Raw genomic sequence first — 14370 nt, 5'->3', positions numbered from 1 at the left:
AGTGGAAAACTAATTCCAGTGTATGTCTTTTGTGAGACCACTCAGCCCTGCCAATCACAACTCTTCCCACAGCTGGTGAAGTCATATTCTGCCACAGCTACCACTAAACACAGGATCTGGAGACTGTTTTCAGAGATTAAATTTCAGGATATACGCATCAATGAACTTACAAATATTTAGTACTGCCTTTCACATTTTTATTCCAGAAAATCTCTGCCTTCTGTCAAGAAACTTAGCAAGTTCTTTTCAAACACTGTATGGGTTTTTACTCACTAGTCTAGGTGAATGAACCTAATCACCTGATTTTATTATTTTTTCCCTCCAAAACCACCCTACACTTCCTGTCCCCTGTGGACTCCAGTAACACTTGTACCTGTATCTTTACAGTGCTAGCAAAGCTTCATCCTTATATTGTGGAAACTCTGGAAATTCTCCTACCCATTTCATAGTTTGGTACTTAAAGAACATACTGCAGGTGCAAGCCTCCAGATCTACAACTAGTATCTATCCAATTAATCCTTTGCTTGGTCTCTCTTCTTCTTCATCTTTGCTATCCAGAAGTGTATGTCACTACACCTCAGAAGAGAATTGGCTGTGAAAACAGTAAAATCTGTAGGGCATCACAAATCACTGAGACAAGAAATGAATGGCAGGGAGGAGCTGTTACGTGTGGTTCATTCAACCTTATTCCTTACTCCAGAACTATTAAGGACTACCACTACAATGATACACTATAATTATACAGATTTTTGGTAAGATCAAGGTATATTTTTCCAACTTCAATTATTTACCAAGACAAATATATGAAGCTAGCCATAAAGAAATTAAAATCAAATTATTTTAAAATAAAATCCAATCCACTCATCCTAGAGATTAAACTTTGTAGTGAAATTAAAAATTTTCTACAAAAATATCTGGTAGATATTTTACTTCCATGCTTATGCTAACAAAATTGCTCTTAGAAGATGTCAAGGTACATAGCTTTATATCACTATCAAATACAAGGTAAGGCATAAATATGACAATTGTGCTCCATGTATATTTGTGGTTAGTATCAGTCCTCTAAACTTACAGAACAACATAAAATGCAATCAATAAATAATCAAAAATCCTTACCGCTTTGTACCCCGTATCTGTTTTGCATGCTTTTCTCCCTGAAAACATTAGGATTCCTTGCCAGGATAGCCTGCAGCAAGACTGGTATATCTCCCTCTGGATCATCACTGCCAAGGTTATCTTTCAACTCTCTGGAATTGTGGAAGTAAGCAAATAAAGAGGCAAATGCATTTTCAAAATATAAAAAATGATGAGTCAAGTAAAAACCAAACAAAAAACAAACAAACAAAAAAACCCAACAAAATAAAAAAAGACAATTTACTGTTAAAATACACAGGAAAAAAACCAAGTCTGCAAAGCACTGTTCCCTGTCTCTATTTTTTTTCCTCTCTTCTTTAAGGAATGGCAGAAGAGATGTTCCTACCCGTCTTCAAAATTATTTTCTGTTACTAAGCACTTACATATATGCGGCTGTCAGCTTCAGACTATTACAAAAAGTTTCTTATGTCCACTTTTATAGCGTGACCTTCTACATAAAAGAACAGTTTGGGATAACACCAAGAAAGTATTACTGTAGGAGTGAAAATAACATATGCGCGAATATGTAACATTCAGGTTGCAACCCAATGCTTTGAGAATCTTTCATTTTAAAAAGGGAAATTGGCATATCTTTGACATCACAGGATTCCCTCTGAAGCATAAAAAAATGTAATGGATTTTTTATAAATACATCTGTGCTTTCACTTATTGTTTGCTTTGAGGACTTTCAAAAGCTTCTTCCATTTGAGCAAAATTACTTACGACATGTAAGAAAAAGACAGAGTTCTCAACATAAGACAATTCAAAGAACATCAGAGAAAAATTAAAAAAAAAAAAAGAAAAAAATAACAAAAAAAGGATACATTAGCATAGTTGCTGGTTCAATTACTAAAATATTTAAGTTCCACACCTAATCAGAATCGACATGGGTCTTACATGGGTATCTCAAAAATTTTTCAGTGTAATATTGGGTATATAATACGTCTATGTACTTTACTAACCAAAGTGAAACACAAAAGAGTATTGCACAATCAACACCACGAAGTCTGCACTCCTAAATAGCATGAAGGTAATAAGCAGTAGATTGATAAAATAATCCCCACAGTTATGCATAAGGGATGCTGGACAACTATTAACGTTCTGAATGAAACATTTGACTTCATACAGCAGTCCTCTGCTAAGCAAGCCTAACAAAATCTTGCATGTTCTAATTTTCAGATTCTCACAAACATCCTTCTCAATCCAGTTAATTTTTATTTCAAGGAATGAGGATGGTGATCTGATATAGTTGAAGTTCAAAATACATACATGTGATCTGTTGACACCTGATTGAGACTGTGGACAAGCTGTGAAACTAGGTTTTCATCCCTGCAAGCCAGAAGGCAGTTCACCTCTTCAGCTATCCGTCCATTGAAAAGCAGGCTTTTTGTTGTTGTAGCAGGTAAAGGTGATGGAAGAGGCAGCTGGTTCAAAACTGTTACCAGAAAACAGAAAGGAGTTCAGAATCATTTCATGAAACACAAGCATACAAACATGGACACTTTCTTGCTCCTTCATGTGATTAGGAAAGAGAACTTGTGTCTACCTTTAGGCTATATCTGAGGCTAAACAATAGCCAGCTGTTCTATTACCCACTGAGCCCTCCCCTCTTGAGGAGGGGAATGAAGTTCCAAAACCGCAGTCCCGGAAGAGAGAGAATGTGGTCTTTGGGAGCAGAACAACAGGCAAGACTCTCTAGGGACAGTGACCATTGAGAAAGAGAGACCGTCTCCAACAAACTTTACAATTTATACTAAGTATGATGCTATATGGTATGGAATATCCATTTGCCAATTTAGGTGTCAGTCACACCAGCCATGCCGCCCCTAGGTTCTTGGACATCTGGGTCATTAGAAACAAGTTGAAAATTACTACGTACCATGGCTGTCTACAAACTAAATCTAAGTGTCTTATCAACTTTCTTCTCCATGAACCAGGTGCTGTAGCCTTCTTAAAAATGCAGCGTTCTTTAGAAATGTAGCTTTTCTGAACAGAAAATTAACTCCATGATTCTATCTCAGCAAAACCAGGACAACCACCACAGCAATGGCGGTCACCCCCACCCCTACAAAAATCAGCCCAGGGAGCACTAGCGACCAGGAGCGCGGCAAGCAGAGCAGGCAAACAGCGCGTGGCGCATCAGCCAGGGCACAGCATAGTGGTTTGTGAGGAAGGGTGCGCGAGAAGGGCGCAGTCATCCTCCTTGCTCCAGAGGGGAGCTCAGCTGGTGGCTGTCACCCTCTCGGGGTGCTCAGCTGTGGTGTCCACCCGCGGAAGGCCAAGTCCCCTGCACTCAGCTGGAGGGATGTGGCAGTGCAGACAGAGCTCCCACGGAAACACACAGCTGTCCGGGTCTCGGGCTGCACGGAGTGCCTGAGCCTTTCCCTGGTACGGGACAGCAGGGGTGGACAATCATGGTCACAGAGCTGAGAGAGGAAGTGGAAAGATTAGAGAGAATCAGGGACTGTGAGAGAGAGAGACACTGGTGGTGTCATGCTCTGCCCAACCTGAGACAGCAACAGGAGGAGACACAAAAAAAAAAACCCAAGATGAAGGAGATTCTGTATCCTCCTCCCACTAGGCAGAAGGCAGTAGCCTAAAGGACAGTGATAAATGGAAGCAAGTCCATGCTTGGGGCAGCAAGTGAACCCCTCCTTGCCCACCTCGCCTCCCCAGGTGCCTCTGCACAACAGGTATGAGGCTCTGGAGGTGGAAAGCCCATCAAAGGATGATGTGGCTGATGGTCCATCTACATCAGAGATATCGCCAGGGTCAGAAAGGCCTACCCCCCATATCATGACCACCTCCATGAAGAAGAAAAGATGGATTACAGTTGTAGGCAACTCCCATCTGAGTGGAACAGAGGGTCCAATATGCCAGGGAGACCCTCCTCTTAGGGAAGTCTCCTGCCTCCCTAGGGCCCAGGCTAAGGACATTGCTAGGAAACTTGCTAGCCTGGTATAGCCCTCAGACTGTGACCCATTACTGCTCTTCCATGTGGGTGGTGATGAAGTTGCAACACTAAGTCTAAGAGTGATCAAGAGAGACTTCAGAGCCCTGGGACAGCTGGTAAGGGGATCTGGGGCACAGGTTATCTTTTCTTAGGTCTACTGACATTACGAGGAAGCGTCCCATATAAGAAGGTTTGTCCAGATGACTGGCAGAGCTACGCAGATAAGAGGAGACCGTATGCCAGAAGTCAAAAAACTAGTTACAAACAAAAGTCACTGTCCTGATTTCAGCTAGGACAGAGTTAGTCCCTTTTTAGTAGCTAGAACAGCATTGTGTTTTGGATTTAGTATGGGATTTGTTATGAGAGGAATGTTGCTAGCATACTGGTGGTTTTAGTTTTAGCCAAGACATCAAAGACTCTTCAGCTTCCCGTGTTTTGCCAGTGTGCAAGTGCATGGCAGGCTGGGGGTCGCACGACCAGAACAATGGAACCAGAACTCCTAGTTTATGACTGAGTTTAGACCTAGGACTGAAGCCTAAATTGGCCCATGCAATATTCCGTATCATGCAACATCATTATATAGATGAGGGTTGGCCAGGAAGTTTGGGTCTCACTCTCACTCTTTCTCTTCGGATCTCTTTTCGGGGCTCTCGCTCTTCTGGGATTGTGGTTTCAGGAGTTCATGGTTTCAGGATTGCTACTCGGAACGGGATGGGCATTGGTCAGTGGGTGGTGAGCAATTACACTGTGCATTACTCATTTGTACATATTATTCTCATTTTATGTATTATCCATTATTATTATTAATTTTATTTTAGTTCCATTATTGAATTGTTCTTATCTCAACCCACAAGTCTCCTTCCCTTTTCCCCTTTGATTCTCTTACCCACCCCACAGGGGTGGGAGTGACTGAATGAGTGGCTGCATGGTGTTTAGTTGCCGGCTGCACTAAACCACAACAGTCACTTTCATGGGTCCACGAAAACAAGTTGACACTAACTTCAAGTCCCCAGGTTGATTACAGCTGTGAGATAAAGATTTTAACTGAACCATTAGAAATAGCTTCAGAAAAATCAACTTATACTCTTTCAGCTCTTTTATATTTTGAAATTCTTTAATTAAAAAAGGATGGGGCGGAATTCCAGTATCTTCACCCCTAGATAATGTATATCATTACTGTTTGTATAAATAAATCGCAATTCAAATAGAAGTGTATGGTTAGGGTTGGAAGGGACCTCAAAGATCATCTAGTTCCAACCCCCCCTGCCATGGGCAGGGACACCCTTCACTACACCAGGTTGCCCAAAGACTCATCCAAACTGGCTTTGAACACTTCCAGGGATGGGGCATCCACAACTTCTCTGGGCAACCTGTTCCAGTGGCTCACCATCCTCACAGTGAAAAATTTCTTCTTTATATCTAATCCGAATCTCCCCTCTTTCAATTTAAAGCCATTTCCCCTTGTCCTATCACTACACACCCTTGTAAAAAGTCCCTCTCCAGCTTTCCTGTAGGCCCCCTTTAGGTACTGGAAAGCTGCTATAAGATCACCCCGGAGCCTTCTCTTCTCCAGGCTGAACAGCCCCAACTCTCTCAGCCTGTCTTCATAGCAGAGGTGCTCCAGCCCTCAGATCCTCGTGGCTCTCCTCTGGACCTGCTCCAGCAGCCCCATGTCCTTCTTATGCTGGGGACTCCAAAGCTGAATGCAGTATTCCAGGTAGGGTCTCACAAGAGCAGAGCAGAGAGGCAGAATCACCTCCCTCGACCTGCTGGCCACACTTCTTATAATATAATAGCTAGCTTTCATATACTTCCATCAGATTATCTTCATGTGCTTGCAAAAGTTCGTAAGATCAGCAAAACACATTTATTAAAATATTACAAATTCAGCTAGTTAACTACCCTACTCTATTGTCTCTCATCACCATGTCCTCCATGTATTTAGGGCAACACGTCTTGCCCATTCAGTTCCATCTTTTCACACAGAGACAAATAAGGCAAAGCATTTACAAGCCTTCTCTTTGAGCTGCTCCCGAGTTTCTAAATATCAGACAAATACAACAGATAAAGGAGCAAACAAACTTAACACAAGGGCTAATCTCACCAAAGGCAGTTCAGTGTTTCAAGAAACTCTTGCACCGGGAGTCTGGCCAGTGACTTCTACCAGTTAGGCATTTTGACTTTCTTTAGAAGCTTACCTGCAAATACTTAATGCTGGAAAACTGCCCATAGCCCATAAACTTATTATTTGCATCCTTATGGTTCATTATTAGACATACATAGCGATACATATATAAATACACAAGCAGCAGCTTCTAACTAATACTTCATAATAACAAAAGAACATAAAGAAATAGGGTTTTTTCCCTCCAATACATCTCCTTTTTTGACTGTAGGCATTTAAATTTAATTGCTGGGTATATACTTTCAGTGTCTTTTGGAAAGTCTCCAAATTTCAACAAGATAACAATAAAGCTCTTCTTTTTTAAGAGCTCACAAGAAGCACCTAGGTCACCAAGTCCAACTATTCTCAGACAGAAAACTGAGACATAAACTTTCTTACACTTTATAAACACGATGCATCTTTGTCCCAACTGCTCTTATTGCAATGGCTGTCCTAGGGCCTCATTATAGTAATAGTAAATCTCCTCTTAGCTTTCACTAGAAATGTATTTTTTGCCACATAATGGCCATTTGGCTTTGTGCCAGTATCAGCTTTTAATGTAAATAGTTCTTTTCCCTTCCTCGCATTTTGTCTGCCTGACGTATTTAAAGACAGTACACACACCTCATCTGCTCCTTCTGTAGGCTGAACAGCTAAGAAAGAAGAATTCTATGTTCAGCTGCTTATTTCCATTCTTTGCACCTATTAATTAGAGCAACTTTTTGTACCTTTGAGGTCCCTTCCAACCCAAACCATTTTATCATTCTATGAACTAGGTTTCAAGTATATTGAGCATATTCCACAACTCTCTTTAGCTGGTTGAGCATCAGTATAATCCTCTCTCTCTCTTTTCAGTGAAGATGATGAGATGTATGTTTTAGAGAAGTATTATGTCATTTTATCCCTTATCATTTTATTTGTGGGGTACCCAGATATGCTACTGAATGATATTCCAATTAGTTCCTATATTTTGTTTCAGTTTTCCTTAAGGGTTTTTTAATCTACATTTCATTTAATTTCATGTTTAAATTAGCATGTTTTATTTGAATAGATTTTTAAAAATCAAGCAACAACAAAATCAACATTTTTAACGCCAAATCTGATTTTCAACAGATTTACCTTTAAGAACTTTTAAAACCCCCCTATTTTTAGTAATTTGAAAATGCATGTATTTATCGAAAAGGTAGAAAGCAGCATAGCCAAGACAAGAAAAAGAAGAATACTTACGGTCTGTAAGACTAGCAATCCCTGCAAGAGTAGTGATGGGAACATGAGGCATATCCCCATTCATCCTGAAGTTCTGGGATAGTAGTGCCTACACAGATATTTCAGTTCAGGTGCCAGCTATCATTACTTCCCATCTCCCAAGCACTAAAAAATAAATAAATAAATAATCAAACAAACAAATAAATAAATATTTGCCGTTTACTTTTTAATGATTTTTAAATTCAGTAACATAAATGAAACATAGATCATACCCACTGCTGTATACTAAGTAAGTTTTATCAAGAGTGGGTAGAACAATGCAGATTTTAAATATGAAATGGTATTAAAAGAAAAGGCAAGCTTCTGGTCTCACAAGCAGTGCCCTTCACGAAAAAGATGCAAGATAAGGCAATCAAAAGAAAATTTGCTCAGGTTATACAGTATCAACTCATAAATTGGTAACAAAACTTTTGTTAGTTTATACTGCAGTGGATAGCACTTAATACATAACCAGTTACAGTAATTAGCTGCTATATTCACTTCCAGTTTTGCAGGAGGGGATATTTTCCATATAAGTAGAGGTCAGCAAAAACAAAAGGAGAAATTTAAAGATAGAAAAAACGCAGAGTAAACAACGTGACAAATAGAAAATTGTAGTATATTTTAAAAGTAGTAGCTATTTCAAAATCGATCTGTAAATATCTCTTTAATATTAAACACTACCTGGTCAATCTACTACCAGAAACTGTATCACCACCTCCACAAAAAGAAAAGGTTTAGCCAACACTGAACTAGCTCGTTCATTTCCTGTAAAACAGCACAGTTTATATTCAACTACTAAAAAAGGAATTTGTTCACTCAGTTTTCACTAACTATAAAGATCCTAACTGTAACGAACTCCACACCGCTAAAAAAAAAACAAACCCCCACACACACACAAAAAAAAAACCAAAACAAATAAACCCACAAAAGTCATCACAATCATTTCAACTGCAGTTCCAAAACAACAAAAATTTACAAAGATCACACGTTACAGTCCACTATTCTATTAATGAAATGACAAAAATTCAACATGATATTTTCTGAAATCAAAATAAATTAAAGGAAAGGAATTTGAGATATATGATTACCTATTATAGACAGGCACTTGCGTTAACAGTTTGGGAAATAGTAAAAAGACTTCTGTAAGCATTTGTGTTATCTACTGAAGACAATGAAATAATGATTTGCTCATGCCTACTTTACAAGCCAACATTTTTGAAAATTGTATATACCATATACAACCCAAAAGATCACTGTCATTTCCTTAGTAAGTTATTCTTTCTTAAGCCACACTCATAGCAATATACAGGACACCACTGCTAATAAATACATACAGATTCCAAGCAAGACAAGGAAACAGAATGTCGTAAGTCTTCTCCTGCTCAAAGTTTTCATGAACCACTGAAGTTAACTTTTTAAAGTCTTCCTATCTACACATAACTGAATTCTTTGGAAAAAAAAAAAATATCAACACTGAGGTTAAACAGAACTGACAATAAGTCGACTTCCTTTGCTGCACCTGCCAGTCTCATTCTCACCATTAAATTACATTTGTTTATTAAAAATATAGTAAATTATAGGTACAGAAATCTAGCTAAGGAAAGTGTTACAGACAGATATTCTGTGTGGGCGGTTGTGTTTGGGTTTTTTTAATCTAGGAGAAAATAGCCTTCAAACACCCAGAGCAGTTTCAAATACTAGTCAATACTCCAGGTTTTTTACCTGAAAAGAATACCAATACTTAGCAGCTTCACTTCTTAGTTCCATAAATAAGCAATTCTCAAATTTCTTAAACTTCCCACAATGAGTCTGCAACATCAAACCCACAGGGCTCTAACACTTCCAGATTTTAAGTTTTTATTGAAAGGTTTGTAATTAAAGAAATTCAACACTCTTCACACATAAAAATGTCATGTCTGACAATCTCTTCTCTCCTGACTGAAGCTGCATCAAATCTATGGCCACGTCACTAGTCAGCATTATTGGAAATACTGTACGAAACACAGAAACAATGAAAAAACAAGGAAAAAAATCTTTTCACTTTCCCTTCCTGACCACCTGGGAAAGCTGTAAACATCAGAATCTGTCACTACTAATTCAAGTTCTTTTCTGGTTTTACTGCCACAATAATTAAACTATACACACATTCAATGGGAAAAATTCCTTCAAAACCAGACACTTAAATTAGAAACCTTCTCCACAGATAAACTGATAAGAAACCTGAACCCGCAAGATTGAGACCTGAGAGTGGAGCAAGTGCAGGACTAGCTAGGACAGTCAAGGGAAGAGTAAACTTTCTTTGTAAGAGGAGAGTAGAAGGGGTTGGTTTGTTTAGCTAACCAAACAAAGGTCAAGAGGGGATGTAGTTGCTCTCCCTAAGGCAGTCAAAGAAGGTTACAAATGAATAATGCTACAGGGCAATGCTAAAACAACAACAAATGGGGGCATGCATGCAAACAAGAAGAAAATCAGAACAGAGCTCCTCACCATCAGAGCTGCCACTTTCTGGAACAGCTTCCTTTAGGAGTAGTAGAGGTAAGCAACACCGTTACTTTGAAGATGGATCATACAGATCTTACAGAAGGGACAGGATGTGGTTGCCTGCACCAGCTGGGAACTAAGCACTGAAATTCAAGAAGTCTGTCTCTTACACTACCAAGTTTTCGTAAATACAATGACATGAGTAAACAGATGAGAGTAAGCAAAAGACAAAGACAGACTGATGAGATTAAGTGATGGGATTAGTTTATATAACAAACACAATATGAAGGAACCATACAGGAATATGTGAGTCCAAATATTACATCTGTGTTGAGAGCAAAATTGCATCTGTTACACAACTGGCAAACAAGGTGGGATTCAGAACTAGAGACCGAGATCCAGTGAAACTAGAACTCAAATTCAATGTCACTGAGAATAGGAGTAAATTCACTCACTTAAGGAATTTAAAATATCAAGTACTTAGGGGGAAAAAATTGACAGCTCAACATGAGATAGGTTATTTCATACAAAACCTCAGAACAGCATACAACAATTAATGGCTTGACTGACAGACAAGTTTTGTGGTTTTTTTTTTCCATTCCCCAACTGTTACAAGAGTTAAAATACTGCACTGTAGCAGCTCATAATTAGTCAAGAAGAAGAAACATTTTTCAATATTTAGAAAATTTTACATTATCAGCTTTGCACAGTAACTGTTACCAGTAGTACAGCTTTTCTACCTCTAGACTGAAAAAATGAAAGAGTTGTGTTAGCTGCATTAAGGAAATCAAAGAACTGCTGCACTGGAAAGCGTTTAAACAATGTATCAGAGTGCAGTGTAGCAGTTCAAACAGAGAAGTAGAGATCACATTTACATATATGCAAATAAGGTCTTGCATAGTCAGTATCTATGTATTTAGGCTTCTTTATAAGAAACAATGGATATCGTAAAAGACATTTCAGGGAGGAAACAAATACAGTGTACAAAGGAAGTGATACAAAGAACCCCTTAGTGAAAGGCAAACGGCGAAATGCAGCATTTATTGAGAATAATAAACGAAAAAGCTATTATCATTATGAACAGTAATAAAGTGAAGCCAAGCCAAGCCAGTAAGAGAAGAAATATTTAAAAAGTTTATGCTACGGATAACACGCACACATTTAAAGTGCTACTTCTGTATCTTATCTCTTTTTTTTTTTTTTTTGTCAATTGTGTATACTCTCCTTTAATGCACATTAATATTCCAAAGAATGTTAAATTTAAAATGTTGTGGGTTGTTGGGTTTTGGTGCTTTTGTTGTGTTGGGTTTTTTTCAAGTAGAAACTAAATATATGGTTGGTAAAACAGTCCATAACACGGACATGGAAAATACTGACTGCCTTCAGTAGCACAAGGTTTGGGCTGTGTCACATAGTTCCTCTCGACAACCCATCTCTCTATATAGTCTGCATTTCTCACCATAGTACTAGATTAATGGCAGTGTGCAAAACCAACAGGAAAAAAAAAATCTCTTTAGAGAGAACGGACAGGATTGAGTAAAATTAAGGGACGAAGAGAGGATGAAAGTAAGTTGTGAACAATTTAGGTAAAGAGACAGCTATCATCTGATGAGAAGAATAGAGATTAGAACCAGGAAAGGGGGAAAAAAAAAAAAAACAAACAACCCCAAGCAAACAACCAACCAACCAAACAAAAACAAACAAAAATTACCCTACCAAAAATTTAAGTAAAAAGAAACAAACTGTAATTGTATATTTTCAGTTATTGCAGCATCTGACTATCAATGAAACAAGGATTTATGAAACGTTCCTCTTGTTTGAAAAATGCTCTTGTCTCCTTAACAAAAACACCAGTTCTTCCACAGCCTAGCTATGTGCATGCACAAGAACGGTCAAAACAAAATAAAGCGAAAAATCTATTTATGTGCAATAATACACACGATCAGTAGTAACACCAAGATAAGTAATCAGCCTCAGGTTGGTTTAATTGTTTTGTTTGCCATACTCCAGGGTATTCTCTCGATTTAAAAAAATAACTTACATATGACTGACATATTTCTGAGAAGAATATTAGAGACAAAATTGGGTGGGATAAAGTTAAATTTTAAAGAAAGGCATTAGGTATTAGGTCTCTATTTTTCTTTTTTAAAAGCGTTCTATTAAATAGAACACTTTAAATACAGTTATGTTTTATTTAGTTTAGATTATGAAATCTTTATTTAGAATGAAAATACTTTAAAAAGCAGTTTTCATTCCTTACATATTGATGTAATTGCAGCACCATGATCAAAGTTGATTTCTGCAGCTGTACACTCAAAGTAAACCAGTACAACTCACGTATTGGCTATTTCGTAATTTAGGTGAGCAATGGACTTTTTCATTTTTTTTTTAAACAGCAAACATACTACTAGAAATTTAAGAAGCTTTCCTCATAGCCAGTTTTAAAATTCCACATTTTGCAATAAATTACTTTCCTTGTTAGTTACTACATGAATCTCTGCTAGTTATCAGTCCATAAGCTGTCCTTTAAAATAAATAAACAAATAAATAAATAGAAATCACTTACAGAATGAGGGAGAGAGGCAGAAAGAGAAGGAATGAATATCCTCTAGTTATTCAAATAAGATTCCGTGACTGAGGTACATCACACAGATTCACCCACAAGAGGGCAGATTTCTGGTTTCCATACCAGAGCTACAGTTTGACACAAGGACAGTATGTTTCCAGATCTACATGTTTTCAAAAATTATTCAAAAAATACTAAAGAAAGAGACATGGTTGCCAAAACATAGTCTAACACTTAAGTACGTGGGACAGGGCAGGAGGAAAGCATACAGATTCACAATATACAACATCTTAACACTAACTCAATCTCAGAAAAAGACAGTATTGGAACGAACAGTAATTAGTCACCGATGTAGTTGACTAAGGTTAAAATAGTAAACCAAGAAACTATGAAGTCACCTGGTATGAATCTAACTTGAACAACCAAACCGGGGTGGTGGTTGCAGCATGGGGGTGGGGGTGAAAAGAAAGATGGGTGTCAGTGCTGTTGGTGTCAGAAATCCAGAAGACTCGTTATTACCAATAAAAGCCCATGAAAACATATCAGCATTTATAAAACCAGGAAGTTCACAGCATATACAGAATAGTTTCACATTCTACAGTACCAGCAACAAAATACTAAGTTTGAAAATACAGATACAGAAATCTCAGAAGCAAAACACCAGATGAAATTCAGTGCACTAGTGAAATCTGTATGTTTTCATAAAGTGATCGGCCAGCAGACTTAGTAGTGCTGACAAAGCAAGTGAAAAGCTAGAAAGTTTTAGATAAAAATTACCTAGTACAATTCTAGACCAATATTAGCATAATGGGTTTCTCTAAAACTATTCCAACAGTAAGTGCCCAAACCACTGTAAGCAAAAACTACTGTAAGAAAAGAAACCTTAGTGAAAAGTACCATACTGGGTCAATTGTCACTTGCTTCTGAATATAAAGCAAGTTTAAGACAAAAAGTTTAGAGCAACCAGTTTCTTCCTCTGTGGCCAGCGCCACCTTCCTTTGGCCTCTGCTGTTCTGTTTGATAACAATGGCACTGATGCCTCTGCTGCCTGTGTGCTAGTAGTGACAGTGACACCACAGTAAATGGCAAGAGAATCATAGAATGGTTAGGGTTGGAAAGGACCTCAAAGACCATCTAGTTCCAACCCCCCTGCCATAGGCAGGGACACCCTCCGCTACACCAGGTTGCCCAAAGCCTCATCCAACTTGGCATTGAACACTTCCAGGGATGGGGCATCTACAACTTCTCTGGGCAACAAACCCCAGTAATGGTGGTGGAAGCAAACACAGTACAGCGGTCTGCAGATCCAAGGGAAGATGGCCCCTAATGCAGGAGCGCACACACTTCTAACCAGAGTTAACTAACATAGAGCATAAATTGTGTTTTGACCCTGCAAAAACTCTTCCTGGGGGAGGAGAAGAGGGGAATTGACACAGCTGGACCACCACAAACAAACAAACAAAAAACCAAACCAAACCAAACCATCGGTCTAAGCCATGTGCAGAGAGCAGATACCTACAGGTAGTAAGCAGCTTCCCTGATCTGCACTACATTAACATCTAGCAGGAAAAGTTGACTTTTTTTCCTACCTTGCAATTATAAAGGATGAAAATTCATCAGAACACAGTTTCCTGAAAAGAAGGACTAGGTCTCCAGCAGCATTAGGACCTTTTTCTGTCTGAGCCATTTCCTTCTTTCAAGCACAGGAAACTTCTCCTTTTTCATGCAATTTCATATAAAGATTAAAAAGCACTTAAAAACTGTTCTGCACTTAAAAATAACATCTCAAATATTTAATTTGGATGCGTTAGCATGAAGAACTCT

At 38.4% G+C, this 14370-nt stretch overlaps 1 protein-coding gene across 5 annotated transcripts in view; it reads right to left on the bottom strand.

The window, feature by feature from the left end:
• The window catches only part of NIPBL (NIPBL cohesin loading factor), a 173764-nt gene that overhangs the window by 99801 nt on the left and 59593 nt on the right, over nucleotides 1–14370 (bottom strand). For all 5 annotated transcript variants that reach the window (XM_086629989.1, XM_086629990.1, XM_086629995.1 and 2 more), the window contains exons 2-4: nucleotides 7479–7622; nucleotides 2404–2569; nucleotides 1117–1247 (exon numbers count right to left, since the gene is read on the bottom strand). In XM_086629989.1, coding sequence (XP_086486115.1) covers nucleotides 1117–1247; nucleotides 2404–2569; nucleotides 7479–7542 — 361 coding nt within the window. In that variant the 5' untranslated portion in view covers nucleotides 7543–7622. The remainder of the gene's footprint in view (nucleotides 1–1116; nucleotides 1248–2403; nucleotides 2570–7478; nucleotides 7623–14370) is intronic.

This window comes from Tauraco erythrolophus, chromosome Z, assembly GCF_009769465.1.
Source record: "Tauraco erythrolophus isolate bTauEry1 chromosome Z, bTauEry1.pri, whole genome shotgun sequence".
NCBI lineage: Eukaryota > Metazoa > Chordata > Aves > Musophagiformes > Musophagidae > Tauraco > Tauraco erythrolophus.
Note: the sequence above shows the minus strand (reverse complement) of the source record. Positions and strands in the feature narration are given on the sequence as shown.